Below are 15,378 nucleotides of genomic sequence, written 5' to 3' on the forward strand. Positions count from 1 at the left end.
GCTGTTTTGTCGGTCAAATTGGAAAAACATCCAAGAAAAATCATTGCGTGTAAATCAGACCAGCGAGGTCGCAACAGCGTCCCTCCTTGTAAGCTGCAGCCGTAAGTGCAAATGAGTGTCCCGCTATCCTTCTCAAACGCCCAAACCTGAATCACAATCCGGCCGCCCCCCTTGGCCAATCTGCATGTACCGTGGGCTTCTACCGATCCGGGAAAAACACTTCGTTATGACACGCGGCCGTGGACAGTGTGCAACGTCGTAAACTCATCTTTGAGGGGAGATACTGAGCCATGCGTGCTGTAAAATAAGCGTTCAGAACGCACTACCAGAACACAACACATAAAATCCCATGGCGGCCGTTCGACCTCGTTCATCCGACCAGCGTTCCTGAATCATTTTCTCAGCCTAGCTGAGCCTCGAGATCACCAATCAGAGGGAGGCCCCATCCCGTATGGAAATTGGTTGTGCACCGGCATCGTCGCTGCCGCTGGGTTGCCCACCGGCATGTTGGGAACCATCTGCGCGTTGTTGCCGCCCCACAGTTCGAACTCCAACGCATCGAGGTCGAAATAGTTGCCCATGTATATGTCGAACTGTGAACTCTCGGCCCCGTTGTAATGCATCGCTCCTCTGTCGCCATTGCCGTTGTAACGGCTGGCGCCGCTAGTGACAAAGTTGAACATCTCGTTGTTGGGCGTCTTCCCTGTCTCGCTCTTGACGCTCGAGTCGTCCGGCCCTGGCATCGTTGCCCGCAGCTTCTGCACACAGTACGGGACTTCCGGCGGGTGGCCCAATCGCGAGCGAAGGACTTCTTCCCGCCTGCGCCAGGCCTTGAACAAGAAGTATGCGAGCTGGTGGTATACCCTCTGAGAAGTGTCGTAGAATTCCGGGTAGTATTTGTAGACTTGCTCGACGATTTCCCACGCATGGTCCACCAGGCGCCCGCTCGTGCGGTGGCCCAACTGGCCAACCAGGTACGCGAAAATGTCGAGCTGGAAGTGCAATCGGTGGAACCAGTCCCAGGCTGGATAGTTGGCGATCTTGTGCTGCTCGACAGCATGACTCGTGGAGTCGACGGCGACCCTGAAGGTGTTGCTGCTTTGATCGAAGGCCTCGTCGTTCGCGTCACGGCCCTCCGCCGAGCTTGTGATTAATGGGCAGAGCTTGCTCATCATGTGGTCTCCTATTTGCTGGGCCAGTTTATGGAGGTCCCCTGCCGTCGGCGACGAGCACTTCCTAAAGAGCTCTTCAAAATCTTGTTTGAGCTGCCGGACAATAGTGCGATATTGTTCGATTTTCTCGCTCTGTGGAGCCGTCTTGAACTCGAGCGCATCCAGGATCAGAACTGCCTCGATATCGGGCGCCTGGACCAGGTTCTTTGCGATCTTGAAGACGACAAGGACAAGGATCATGTCGGTCGGGCCCTCCTGATCCTGAATTGGCTCTGTGGCAGTAGGCAATAGATCGACATCCGAGATGTTCTTGGGCTCCCTGGTGTCCCAGCCACGGGGAAGCAGTGTATGGCTGAGGCCAGATAGTATGGCGTATTTGGAATCGAGCATGATGATCTGCCACCACAAACGCCGCCTCATCTCTGTCTCGAACGGCTTCAGCCCCAACAGCTCACCGTCGCGGTGCAAGCCCATCTTCTGGGCGATGCGGATGACGACTCCGTTGAGGATCCATGATGCATGGCGATTGTACCTGCCTTGTAAGGAGATCTACAACTGTCAGCCAAGAACTGTCAGGCGCTGGAACAGACCGAAAACAAGCTCCCTACCAGGTATATGACTAGAGCCTGCAGAGTGAAGAGGTCGTGGGTCTTGAGGAAGCCCAAACGGATCATGCATGAGCGGAGGCCGGCGCTGAACCTGGCCAGGGCCTTTTCCCTGGGCATACCGAGCACTTCCTCACTCTCCTCCTTGGTCATGGACACAACCGCAAGTGTGTATATGGCGAATAGCAAGGCCTCGACATTCTTCGGCAAGTTTGGGGCATTGCCGGTCGCTTCTAGCACGAAAGGCTGGACGGTGGGGACGTGAATGACCTTGGTCAGGGGGTTGCAGCGGTCGAGATAGATCTGCCAGAGGCGCACGACTTGGCCCGGGCTTGGTGTGAGGTCTTCTTGGTTGGAAGATGGGGTCTCGGCGCCAAAGATCAACTCAGAGTTGTCATCGGGAGAATTTGAGTAGTCATCGAATGGAGCCGGAGTGGAATCGTCACATTGTATCTCCTCGTCGACCAGTTTGCGCATCGATCTCAGCTAGGCAAGACAATCCCTCTCAGCAACGGAGCGCTTGGGCTCATGGCGGCCGAGGTGTGCACATACCTCATCGTATACTGTCCCCAGGACTCGGGACTCCATGAATCGCAGGCCGCCGTCCTCCTCGATCAGCTGGCCGGCGGGCTTCCATTTCGCAGCAGGGTCTGTGAACTCGGGCGGGCGTTCGAGTTTGGCGCGCTTGGGGGAGGGGGTACTGGCGGGTGAAGGGGAAGGGGGCTTCGCAGAGGCGTACTCCTTCAACAGTTCCTCGCACCGCGCCAGGCGCTCCTGGAGATCTTGATTCGGCCTCCTGCGTTTCCGCGCGGGAGCCGGAGTGCTGGGAGTGCATGTGACATTTGCCTGTGAGAATGGGCCGCGAGCCGGTTAGCCTCGCTCGCCAGAAGTTGGTTGGCTGAGTTGACTTGAGTTGAGTTGAATTAGGTCGGGGTCGGGTCCGGGCTGGGCTGGGCTGGGCTGGAATGCCGGTGAACCTCTGCCTCCCTTGCGTCGACCTACCTTTACGCAGTTGGCGCAGGGGAAATTCCTGTCGCACTTGATCTTACGGTGCTGGCAGAGCACGCATGCGAGGATGCGCGGAGGCTTTTGCGGGACGTTGGCGGTGGTACCCGTGCCTGTGCCTGTGCCTTGAGCAGAGACAGACACGGACGCGGCCGTGGACGCAGCGGGTGAAGAGCTGGTCGAGTTGGCAGCTGTGACCCCTGTTCGCGAGGCCATCTCTCCCCGTCTCAAAATCAAGCCTGCTCACTGCCGGCTGGTGGGTTGATTGATGCAAAGCGGTGCTCGACTCTGGCTGAAGTGAGTGTGCAATGAGACAGACGATCCAATGATCGGATGGCCCTTTGGAAGGCTACAGGTGTTGCTGAGTCCGGGAGACTGGGTGCTCGGGCTGCTGCTGGGCCTGCTGAGGCTGCTGGGGCTGGACGAGGGATGTGTCATCAGTGCCCGGCAAGAAAAAAGGTCATACAGAGCAGTGACACCAAAGAGGCACGGCGACGGGGGACGGAGGAGATGGGCGGTGGAGTGCCTTTGAAGTCTAAATGTAACCTGTAGCGAGATCCATCTGTCCATCGAAGCCAACGGAAAAGAGAGGGAACGCCCCGGGGACTTTTTTTTTTTTTGAGTTTGGCGAGTGTGCCCAGCTCGGATTCGGACTTGAATTGGACCTGCTCAGGCCTGGGTCTGCTCTATCCTGTTCTGTTCTGTGTCCTCTTGTCCTCTGTTCCTGCCTGGGTGGACTGTCTGTGCCTGTGCTGCGTGTGGTCTAATACCTCTCACAAGCTCGGATGCGCGCGCCCTCTAGCCTGCCAGAGTCTGCCGCCTCCTCGCAAGTACATCTACATCCACGGCTAGTAGCAGGGCCTGGGTCGGCATGGCGGGATCAGAGCAGAGTCGGGGCTTACCAATCCCGTTTGACGCGAGGCTCGAGCTGGGAGCTGTGTGCTAGAGATGGCATGGAATGCCCAGTCCCGGATACATTGGAACAATGGCCAGGCCTCAGGCGTGCTCGCTTGGGGCCAGATCAGCGGGCTGATGCTTCCTGGCGCCATCCGCCCTGCCAGCCTGCCCTAATTCATCAGTGCTGCTGCCTCATCGTTCATCATATTGCATGTAGATCTACTGAGCACCGTAGCCAGGAGCTCTGCCCACCCATCCCCCACTCCAACCCGCCCAAGCCCATGCACACGCCCACCGTCCCGTATTACTACTCACTGTCGTCGTCGCCCATTGTCGCCTATCGCCCGCCCGTCTTCCTCATTTCTCAATCTTAATGCGTCCGCAGCAAGCCCACACGCCTAAAACACCCATGGTATCCTATTCGCTGTGGTGTCTCTGGGCCAAGCACAGCCTAGAGAATCTTTATTTCAAACTCAATTATCATCTACGAAGGAGAGCGGCTGGGTGATGCTGGTCGGTAGCACATACGGATTGCACTCAGCACCAGACAAACCCTCGACCTTTCTGCGGCACTTATATGGACTCGACAGGCGATGGGTACGTACGTAGCAGTTGCTCCCCACCGCACGGCGCCCGTGCACACATCTCTCTACCAACTAATAAGACATCCAGGACATTGTCGGCGTCGAGACACCTAACGTGCCAAGTCTGGCCCCTTGCAGTGCCGAAGCTGGGCGCCGCGCACACTGTTCACATAACTGTCCGCCCATTAATAATGAGCGGCTGAGCCAATGGCCCCATCCTGCCTGGCTGATGATACCCATGACTCGGCCTTGTCGAACTTAGAAAAGTGGTTTTGCAATGCCCTTGCGCGCGCTGCACAGCTAACGGGGAGGGTGGGTTTTTTCTCTTTGATCTCGACGCGGTGGTCGTGCATGCGCAAGGTTGGACTATGTTTGAGGGGGGGGGGGGTTGTGTGATCGGTTGGTTTGGTGTCGGATTTAACAGGCCAATCTCGTCCGCCCGAACCAGAATGCCGGCCTCGGGCGCGGACGACGGCCATTTCGCAACGCAACAAGAATGTCACTGTCGCATGGGCCATAAGCCTGGTGTGTCGCATGGCGTGGCATTGGCATGGCAGAAGCAAAGCCATAACCGGCAAACCCCAGGTCGAACACGTAGAGCAACGGCCAGCCCCGACTTGGTCGCCCATTCCCAACCTCTGGAGTCTACCTACGCCATCAGGTATGTGGGACCGTTACGAGCGGGACGGGACGGGATCCGGAGTCATGTCACGACCGTATTTCCGACGGCCAGCTTGAGCGAGGTCCGAACATGCCCTTTTGGCGTAACCATGGTCCCATGCAACACGTAGCTACTGGTGCTAGACCAGGTACTTACTATTCCTGGAGGTGGGCGTGTCCTCATCTCAGTGCTTGTTACTGGCCACACGTCATCCCGTCTTGTCTTATCTTCCTCCGTCAGGAAAAAGAGAAAGGAAACAAATATGCATGCATCAAGTCTCCTATCGACCGGGTGTAGATCGGGGAGCCGGTTCGAGGGCTTGCTTCCTGCCCTCATCCCTGCCCCACACGCATACCTGCAGGGTGTCTGTATGCATCTGCTTGCCTCGAGAGGAGTCAAGAACTCGGAGTGTCTCGGTATTGCTTCATCTGACGACAGAGGAGGTGCTTTTACTAATCCAGAACTGAACCTCCTACCTTCATGCGTACTGCTATTGTCTCCATGAGGACGATCCCAAGCACCAGCCAACAGCTCGGAAACTCCCGCGGTGCTCCGACCCGGCTGGCCGGGGCCCTCGGCCATCAGATCGTGATTGCGACTTATAGGAATATATGGGCAACTCGATGCACGTGCTGGCAAATCGATGTCATAGGAAAGGTTATCTCCCCCCGGGTTGTATCATGTGCTTGTTGCTCTTCATGGTTCACGACGGCGACGATGACGACAACGACACTGACTTGCACCATTATCTCCGTTGGATCCGAAGAGGTTAAGCGTTGCTGTCGGAGCACAACGGCCTGGAACGACCGTCCTCCGGCCTGCTCCCCATATACTCGGCGCTCCCTAGCCCTGGCTACAAGTGGCCAGAGCAGCCGATTTGGCCATGTACAATTAAGCTTTGCATAGTACAAGACCAAAAATGGACGAGCTGTTGCCAATCCGCTTGGTAGAGAATCCCTGCGCTACAACTTCCGCCCAGTTCCCGGATCCTCATACCTAGACCCGTATGTATACACTTGCACTACACGCATCCGGCCCCAACCTGTTCATTGCGCTCAACGGCCATGAGGTCGAGGATGTCAAATCTGACAGGCTCAACCTCGACGCCTCCACATTTCCACATGCCTCAGGCCCAGCATACGCTGCCACGTTTTCAGGGGAATCACCAATGGCGGTGTGATTTCCAGAGCCTTAGACGGTGTCAAAGTCGAGCTACAGCCCCTGTTTTGCCGTGGGGACTCGGCTGCTCAGGCCGAGAGGGAGTACAGGTTCAAGTTGCCGTCACATCCCTTACAAGCGAGCTGTGGCTCAAGTGATGCCTGGGCCGAAGTTTGAAGGGATCTAGAGGCTATGTCAAAGGGTATGGGCGAGGAGATGCTAGTCCAGCTCATTGCACAAGCGGACATGACAAGCTGCGGAAAAAGAGCCCCACCATGGACCGCACGTGCGACAGCAGTGGAAGAAGCGACTGATCTGCGATTCTAACAGGTTTCCGCGGCAAGGGTTGGGGATAATCCTCGTCGTTCACAACGCGGATGGCGTCAATATGCACAGTTCGAAGAAAAAGAAGCACGAAAACGGACTTCGGAATGAGCCAGCGAGAGCCATATTCCGGTCTGCCGGTCTCAGCTTCAGCTGTGGCTCATGGCAGCAGGCAGGGGGGATGGATAAAGAACCGACAGGCTCTCAAGGTCCCGGCTGGAAGCATTGTTTTGGACAGTTGGTGCAAGGCCAGCTGGACACAGGGCGAGGTCACGGCCAGCCAGGCTTTGAGCCCCGGCGCAAGATCACAAAGCTGCCACCGAAACCCGCAGCAAACCCACATCGCGAGAGCGCGCCTTCCGCGGAGGCTTGGCCAAACGAACTCCCGCCCCCCCCCCAGATCTAGCCGTCCGTGGCTGCGGGTACGACGAAATGACATGACGCTTCGCTAGCAAAGCAGTATCTATCTAGCTTCCGTGGCATTATACATGACAACGGTTCGCGGGACCGAAGTGAGTTCAGCCTGCTTTGCCAATATATAGCCAGGCACACAAACCCCATGCGCGAAAAGCCTCACCTGGGACACAATTTCAACCACCCACTGGGAGCTTATTTTATACACTCTCACTCGGCTGCGTGAGCAGCCGGATGCACGAAGTAACATCTCTTCGTGCAAGTAGTCCAAGTATCAGTACAAGGGAGATTCAGGAGTCCCTGTCCCGTGACGAGCCGCAGACGAAAGCGAGCACGAACACGAGCACACACGTATTATTTACGTCTACCTGCGCAATTCACGCCCACAAATCGGGGCGGTGCGCTCATCGTATCGATGTCGGTTTGATTGGCCGTCTTCTATATGCTTCTAGTGCTAGAATAGGAAGGGCCAAAAAGGAACAGCTGCCTGGCTGCCACAGTCAATATGCAGGACTGTCCAAACGGTCATTACCAAACCTCTTGTATAGACGCCCATAGCCATCTTGCGATCAATATGCAAAAGCCCCTCATGCGGAGCAGAATCGCCCTTCCCAATCGCTCTCTTGCCGCCACCTAGCTTCTTCCTTTTTTTTTTTTTTTTTTTTTTTTTTTTTTTGTGTGGGTGACAGGTTACTGTAGCTCTCCTGGTATCAAATGCAATCGTGCGCCTCTCATGTAGTCCTTCGACAGACGTTAGGTATCCCGTGACTGATCTGTCACATGTCGAAAGTGCGACTCCTCTTGGTAAATGTGGTTGCCTCCCAAAGCAAATCTGAAAAAACACACCAGTTCCTTGAACGCCTTGCAAACTTGCTTTTTTTTCTTTTCCAATCACATGATTATGCATTCCCGGTCCGGGACTTCACCCTTGCTCTTGGCCTTCTCCGGGTCCTTGTCACTCCCCCGGCTTTTTGATTTTGCTCCCACCTTCCTGTGGTGATGATGAGGGTGGTGGTGATCTTTCTCTTTCTTGACAGGCTCGCCACCATCAGTCGAAAGGCGCTCGGGTGCGGTAATGGCAACCGGTGTCTCTTCACCATCCTCGAACTTCTCCGCAGCTTCACGCAGCGTGTCCTTGCTCTTCTTGTTGAACGTGAGTCGAGACATGGTCAAGCTGATGCGACCCTCTCCAGCCTGGCTTGTAGGCCTGCTCCGACTCTTGGTAAATTTTGCCGCCGCCCTCGACAATCTCTGCGCAGTGGTCTCTTCATTCGGCGTGACGGCTGGAGAAACTCCCGTTTCCGGTGTGATCGCTTGAGAATGGCCGACGGGTTCCGAAAAGGCTACACTCCCACGCCGGGAGGCGTTCGGGCTGAGCAGACTTGAGGAATGTTGACCATCGTCCTCAACGCTGAGACTTATCCGCGGCGGTCGGTCCAGTTCTGAAGAGAAGCGAATGCTTGGGCCAGCTGAACTCAGAAGTGGGGAGTCAAAGTAGCCGCTAGCTGGCCGTGACAGCCCAGCTCGGTCGATATCAAGGCCCGGTGTCGTAACGCCATTGGTGGTGACGTTAAGGGCGGAGTCGTTGTAAGACGGTGGTTCGGTTTCGGATCCTGCAGTAGATGCGGCGGTCACGTCACACATAGGGACGATCTGATAAAATAAGAGATAAGGCATCTCCTGCTTCAGAGACTCCTTGATGTCGTCGACATAGGAAACCCTGTTTTCGAGGGCCAGGTCATCAAACTTGACCCACTGGGCATCTTCGTAGTCGGGCGGGGGGTCGTTGTCATGGCGGCGGTTGTCCGTCAGGAGCTTGGGGTTTACCCTCGCAAACGAGATGTAGTGTCCGCTGTGGACGGAATCACCTCGATGGCACACAATGGACTGGAGTTCCAGTTTGTAGTCCTGGCTTAGTACGCTGTCCTCTTCCACCTTGGCCTCATCGACCATCATGAAGTGAGGGAGCCTGAGGCTGTCGGGGATGTCGATGAAGGTATTTTGCCTCTTAGCCAGCCCGTCCTCCGTATACATATATCTCTTCAGACATATCCCCACCACCGGGCGTTGGTTGAAGTGCATCATAATCTCAGTATCGGTTCTGGGTTCGGCGTTTTGAACAGCATGCCAAGCTGGAAACGATGTTTAGCATCTCCACAGACAATCTGAAGGGGTTAAGCTTGGGTGTTTTCAAGACGTACGTATCAGTCGGAAAAACTGCCACGCCGGGATTGTGACGGCCTTTACAACCGTGGCACCTTTTCGCTTTGCTTTCTGTAATAAACTTGCAGCCTCTGAGTCGGTTGGCTTCCCATCGTCATCCAGGACGATTCGCTGAATTATGCTCGTCGATCTAGTCCGAGCAGATGGACGCGTGACGTCTGGATACGACGCGGAGGCCGTCGACGCCGGCGAGTCCACGTTGGTCCACCGTCGCTGCAGGGGCGCCACTTCGACTTGATCTGATGAATCCAACTCGGCATTTGCCTCAGCGTCCGCCCCGGCATCCAGCAGCAGCACCACCACCACTGCCAGCATCAGCATCGGCATCAGCAGCAGCACCAGCACTAGTTTCATCAGGCTCCGGAACCTCAGTAACGATCCGTATCGTGCTCTTCGGGGTCAGGACTGGCCTGTCTTGGCCTGCTTTCTCTTCAACGCCGTCGCGCGAGACGTCGACCTTGGTGTTGAAGTACTCTTCCAGGCAGTCCTCCAGTTTCACGCCTTTGCCTTCTGGATCGGCTGGGACTGCAAGGTTTAACAGACGCTCGTAGACGACCTTGTGGTCGTCGTCGTCTCTTTTCCCCTGGTGGAACAGGTCCACCTGCAGTGGCAGCAGGGGCAGCTGCAGAGTCTCGGTAATAAATGCGAAGGCCTCAGATGTGTCCTGTTGTTCCAGCAGTTGTGCGTCTTTCCAACCACAGGCAGCCAGTGCGTTCTGTATTAGTTGAGTCTGCCTCTTCCGTCAGCACGAGCTCGAACAGTGGGTATTCCAAAACGAATTGGACCCTACCATGTCTGTATGTATCAGCTTCCCACTCCTCAACATGTTTACCCAGAGGCGGATCAAAGCAGCCAGGTTTCGCTGTGGTTCGTTCGTAAGGTCGTTCTTGAGCATGCACTCGAAGGCTTCCAGCTTCGCAAACATGGCGAAGAGCAGCGCGTCCAGATAGCAGGTGACGTTCCCGCGGTTCTCAGCACCAAGCATATTTACGTTGGGGTTGTAGGAGATTATCGTGCCGGAAATAGACTTCTGATGGAGGACGAGTAGTTCCATGGCCTTTTCGACGTCGCCAGCCGCGTAATTACTCCTTAGTATGAAGCGGAGGTAGTCCGGGGAGATGTCGTGCAAGTCGTCGAGGACCTCGACTCGCTTCGAAAGTTCATCGATCTGGAATTCGTGACGCAGTTAGCCCAATCCGCGGTTTGTGCAACCCGCTGGACAATTGACCGACCTTTGCGGCTTCTTTCTCCTTATCTCTCTCCTTGTGCTCATCATCATTGCCGTTTTGTGAGGCTGAGCCATTCTTGAACATGGAGAAGAGTGCATCGGTGGATAGAGGTCGGGACTGCAGAGGTAGGTATAATCAGCGCAAGTCGGCGTGGCAGGGGGCGAGAGACGAGACGAACTTTGTGGCCGTCGGAAGACTTGCTGTGGCGGTGGTTGCCATTCTTGTCCCGAAGGGTGAGCAGTCGTTTCGGTATGCTAGCCTTCATCTTGTCCGACGGGTGCTCGGAGGCTGTCACGGTCGCAAGGTCTGGTTGCAGCGCAGAATAGTGGTGAGCGGAGGACGAGGAGGGGTTGACCAGAAGCCCAATGGCTCGAGGCTATCTAGCGATGAGCAGCTGGCACATTTCTTCGCGGGAGGAGGCAGTCAAGTCGAGGAACAAGTCGGGACCGAAGATGAAGATCAATCTGGGCACAGTGGACCGTGGCGTTGTTGAAGACGTCGAGCGAACCAGCGGCGACAAAGTGTCCAGCCTCAGCTGTGGAGGTTGAATTATTGAGATTACCTAGGCGGAGCGCGGAAGCGGGACGTACCAAAGTAATGTGGAATGGGCTTGATCCTTGCCGTTCAGGGTGGATGGCGGGGGGATTGGGGGGGTTGGGTGGGTTTGGGACAAGCGTCTCGAGCACGGCCAAGCGGCGAGTTGTTGCAAGTGCCCGGTGCAGGTGAAACCCAGTTTTGGGGGAGGGGGATAAGGCAGGAGCAAGGAATAAACTTTGGAGGCTACATGTATGAGCGAAAACAGACGCCGGCAAATTCTTGCAGCAGCCGTTGAAAGGCTCTTTGGCAGTTGCAGTACAATACAACAGTAAGAGTCTGCTTCGGCAAGTCCACACTGCGCATGTTATATCATAACCTACTACGCCGCCACACTGCACACTGGGTCGCTGACCAGAAAAGACAGTCATAAAGTGGCCAGTTTTGCCGGGTCGAGTCACGAGGTTGAACATGGCCACCTGGCTTGGTGGCAGCAGAAGAATGGAGCATTCCAAGGAATGACGACGCGCTTGATCCTGCAGCCCTTCCGGCCTCACCAACACGGCCAGGCGTCGGATCCTCGGGCCCTTGAGCAGGTGCAGCCTGCCAGTTATTTTCGTAATCACCCGCCCCATCCTTAGGCAGGCACATGCTGTACTTCCCACCTGCGCGGTAGGGTGGTTTGGAGGCAAGCGTGAGGCTAACGGGCGCGGGGTGACGGGTGTCATTAATTGGCATGCGCTTATGGGCGGGACTCACTACCTCATTTTGTCTTGGGTTCTCTTGCGTGTCCCCATTAGGGGCAGTCTGAACCAAAACTGCGAGGCACCGATTCGGGGTCACGGAGATGTAAACTGTCTACCTAGTTAGGCGACATACACGCTGCCCTGGTGACCGACAAACCCAAATGCGAGGTCGTTAATAAGGTGCCTAGCTTAAACTGATCAGCGAGTCAATCCGAGTGCGTCACCAACCATGGCCCGGACGAGAAGGGCCACGCGGTGTGGTATAATAATACTAAGAAGACGATCGAATCTAACAACATGTATGCACAACATCCCCAAGGCAGCGAAGGTTCTGGCAGATCATGGTAACCTCAGTACCAATGGCCTGGGTCGGCAGCCCACCCAATGACGAAGGTGACAGCTAGCGACGGCCCCTCGACTGCGAGCCGTCGCATTGGGCCTCGCCCTGTGTGGCTGCGATCGACCGCCCAACCCACCAACCAGGCCCCAGCCCAGCCCCACCCCAGCGCAGAGTGCCCCAACTTCGTAGGTACCTCAGGTAGGCTTTGGGCTGGCAGAACAGGTCAAGTCTTCTGGAAGGCAGGCTGATTGGGGCGCCTGCGTTTCAGGGGTCCAGTTCCCCAGCTCCAGCCAGCTCCCATCGTGCAGGCCGCGGGTGCACGACCTCGCAGTGGACCGCTGCGGGCCCGTGGGCCTCGGAGATCTACCGGGCGGGGTCCCCAGTCCTGAGCTTCCAGAGCTCTCTCTTTCGCAGCCTCGCACACCAACCCTCCGAGCTCCCTTACCGTTCTCAGTAACGGCCTAGCTGTCTGCCACATTCACTTGATAGGACCATTCTGCGCGAAAGTATAAAAACATTTGTGTACACACGACAAATAGACAGTGTACAAGAGATTTGAACCTACGCAGATTTGCTGCAGAACAAGTCCCTCTCCTCTCGAGGGCTAGACCATCACAATGGAGCAACCCGACCCTCCCGTGGACATCCACGCCCCCTTTACGCGCGCTGAGCGCATGCAACAACTCGCTGACATTGACCGTGTAAGCAACAAGCTCCCCGGCCATCGGCCCATCACGGCGCCCGGCCACGTGTCGAAGCTTGCCCGTCCTGACATGTGCCTCTCTCACAGGACATCGCCTCCCTTCTGGACCTGACCGGGACGGCCATACAGAGCCTGGGAAAGCAGAGCCTGCCACCAGCGCCTGCTACCACCACCACCAGCACAGGCGCCGGCGCTCCCGAGCAGCAAGACTCGCAGCCGCAGTCGCAGCCCCAGCCCTCGGCGGCAGAGCAGACCCGCCAGTTCGAGGACGCCATGAACAAGTTCCTCTCCACTCTGCACTCGGTCGACGCACGCCTGAAGCGCCAGATCCTGGGGCTCGACGAGGCCGGCATCATCAGCCTGCCCAGCAACAAGGACGCCGCCAAGGACAAGCCCAAGGACGAGGAGGGCACCGGCCCCAGCCCCGCCGCTCCAGGCCCCAAGCCCGCGCTCGAGCCCGACGGCGTCGGCATGGTCGGCGACCTCGACGTCGGCTGGCTGAACAGCAGGAGCAACCAGGTCGAGCGGGAGATGGAGGCCGAGTTGTGGACCAAGGCGAGGAGGCACCTTGAGGCCCTGTCTGGGGGTGTGGCTGCCGCGGGCTACCAGGACGGTGATGCTAACATGACGGGATAGGGGCTGTGGTTACGACCTGCGCCTTTCTGTCACCTTTTCATCTCTGTCGTTGCGAGCATGTTTCGGAGTGTTGGCGCAATAGGACCCTTGAAGGAACGGCAAAGGGTTGATTAGAGATGAGATTATGGATTGCCTTCCAGATACCCCTTATTATGACTTCAATTTCACCGAAAGATAAGCCAGGCTCATGAAGCCATTCCGCGGCCACATTTGTTTCGCCAAAAGTCGTCACTTCAAAGAATGGTCATTCTGTTCCGAGATTTGCGAAAAGAAGCTCGTCCGCAGCCTACACCCTCTTCGGCTCATACTTGAGAACCCTTCGCAATCCAGTTTTCTTCATCGCAACTGAAAGCCAGGCTACTGCGTCGCCTCCACCAAAAAGGTTGTCGCTCCCAAAATATACTCCGTCCGATAAAGCATTCTCCCATGTTTTCAGGAATCGCGGAATGGGACTCAGTCACACAGCTTGTTGAAGCCCCCGTTGGCCATGTTCCCAGTGGACGCTGTGAAGGAAGAGTCATCGAGGCTGTTTAAACTCATCAGCGGACATGGCCCCATACAACCTTCGACATAAGGAGATTCACTCACAGGGTGTCGAAGCCAAGGCACTCAAAGCGCTCGGACGTGGAGTTCACCTGGACGAACCGCCCGAAGAACGAAACGCACCCGGGCGTTGCGTTGCACGTGAACTGGCACTTGAAGGAGGCGTATGCGTTCGCGTCGTCGCCGTGCGCCACTGGCAGGTTCTGAAGCGTTTTGCGAAGGCCGTCAGCACTATCTGCAATCCACATTCCATGAGGGATACGATAGAGAAGCGGAGGGGGAGGGGGTGTCGAGCCGTGATAGATCTTCGTTGCAACGGGTTCGACGAGCGGCTCACCATCGCGCTGCCAACGGAGTGGTCAGTGTTGAAACCAGGCGCGATGTCGTAGAAGCGGTTGCCAGCGGCCGAGTCTTCCACGGCGGTATAGTTCAGGACGTATCCCGACGTGCTCGCCTGGGCGCCGGTCATGCAGGTGGTTGGAGTCGATCGATGTGCCACGGGGTGGGCCTGCTCGATAAGACCCGGAGCGGCCATCACAGCTGCAACGAGGGCCGCGGGGAGAAGCATGGCGAAGGGCCTTGTCATGGTTTTGGCGGTCAAAAATTGCTAGGATATCTCTATATTTTGGGTCGTGGATCTGAAGACGTCGCTGAAAAGGTTTCCTTGGCTCTCCAGGATGTGTGTTTCCAGGAACGTGCTTGAGATGCCCCAAGAAGCACCAGCTTTAAATACTCGGCAGAGAACGGTCTCAAGTCTGGCGCCGTGATTCGCGTTCTTGTGACGTAGGGAGTCTGGTTTGTTCAGCCCTGTGAGGCGATCTCCGTCACTGGCGTTGTGCCTTCATAGACCACCTTTGACAGCCCAGTTGGCTTTTTAATCAGTGGCCTCAGACGCCACGCAAGTTTCTTCACATAATCGGAGGAAATCCAGTGATCGCCACATGCACCCATTGCCCCCTCCGTTGGCGCACACGAACTGCTACAAGGGGCCACCATCCTGCCATGTTGAGATTGGTGGTGCAAACCCCCCTCCCTCAGATAGATGGCCGTATGCACCACAGTTCCTCTCATACGCTACTGGTGGAGCTCGCCGGATATTTAAACAGAAAATAGCCCGGCCTCTAACAAATGCAATCGGAGAGCGGGGATCCATGCTGGCAGGGTAGCCGGGTGGTAGACGGTGCTCTGGAACATGGCTTCCCTGATAATACACACTGGAACCTTTTTTATTGCTCATGCGGAGCTTGCACATTTTCACACCGGAAGGCCAGCCACCTACCGGCTGAATCCTTATGTAACAGTAGCAGTGAGTGCCTTGCAAAGTAACCCAGAACACCGTGCTTGACCAATTAGCTGCAGATGGACTACATTGTGCTTTTGCAATCATTACCCGTGTGCCTCGACACTGCTCATTATCCTCATTGGAAGCAGCATAGGCTCTTTTCCATACTGAACTGGCCCTGCAACCACACCTCCCAGGGGTTGGCCAAAGGTGTCATCCTCCATCGCGATCTGGGGCCAAGGCGTTCTCCAACCCCCTCCAAGCTCCTCACGGTTCAAACTTTTGGGCAATCGTCCGTCCCTTCGCGCATTTCGATCGGCCG

General features: G+C 56.3%; 4 protein-coding genes across 4 annotated transcripts; 1 reads left to right on the forward strand and 3 right to left on the reverse strand.

Moving 5' to 3' along the window:
• Positions 1-422: 422 nt before the first annotated feature.
• Positions 423-4,010, reverse strand: INS49_014484 (uncharacterized protein; the record flags this gene model as incomplete). Its single annotated transcript, XM_043175175.1, has 5 exons — positions 423-1,721; positions 1,781-2,263; positions 2,330-2,623; positions 2,780-2,982; positions 3,995-4,010. 5 exons carry the CDS (start codon positions 4,008-4,010, stop codon positions 423-425), a joined length of 2,295 nt encoding a protein of 764 aa, XP_043020132.1.
• Positions 4,011-7,711: 3,701 nt separating this feature from the next.
• INS49_014485 (uncharacterized protein) lies at positions 7,712-10,537 on the reverse strand (the record flags this gene model as incomplete). The annotated part of the gene is made up of 6 exons (XM_043175176.1): positions 7,712-8,952; positions 9,022-9,348; positions 9,383-9,773; positions 9,876-10,211; positions 10,276-10,389; positions 10,451-10,537. The coding sequence occupies 6 exons, from the start codon at positions 10,535-10,537 to the stop codon at positions 7,712-7,714; spliced, it is 2,496 nt and encodes an 831-aa protein (XP_043020133.1).
• A 1,972-nt stretch (positions 10,538-12,509) lies between these two features.
• INS49_014486 (uncharacterized protein) lies at positions 12,510-13,231 on the forward strand (the record flags this gene model as incomplete). The annotated part of the gene is made up of 2 exons (XM_043175177.1): positions 12,510-12,593; positions 12,683-13,231. The coding sequence occupies 2 exons, from the start codon at positions 12,510-12,512 to the stop codon at positions 13,229-13,231; spliced, it is 633 nt and encodes a 210-aa protein (XP_043020134.1).
• A 453-nt stretch (positions 13,232-13,684) lies between these two features.
• On the reverse strand, positions 13,685-14,360 carry INS49_014487 (uncharacterized protein; the record flags this gene model as incomplete). Its single annotated transcript, XM_043175178.1, has 3 exons — positions 13,685-13,757; positions 13,820-13,977; positions 14,112-14,360. The coding sequence occupies 3 exons, from the start codon at positions 14,358-14,360 to the stop codon at positions 13,685-13,687; spliced, it is 480 nt and encodes a 159-aa protein (XP_043020135.1).
• Positions 14,361-15,378: the final 1,018 nt, after the last annotated feature.

Source organism: Diaporthe citri (genome assembly GCF_014595645.1).
Source record: "Diaporthe citri strain NFHF-8-4 chromosome Unknown scaffold_8, whole genome shotgun sequence".
Lineage (NCBI taxonomy): Eukaryota > Fungi > Ascomycota > Sordariomycetes > Diaporthales > Diaporthaceae > Diaporthe > Diaporthe citri.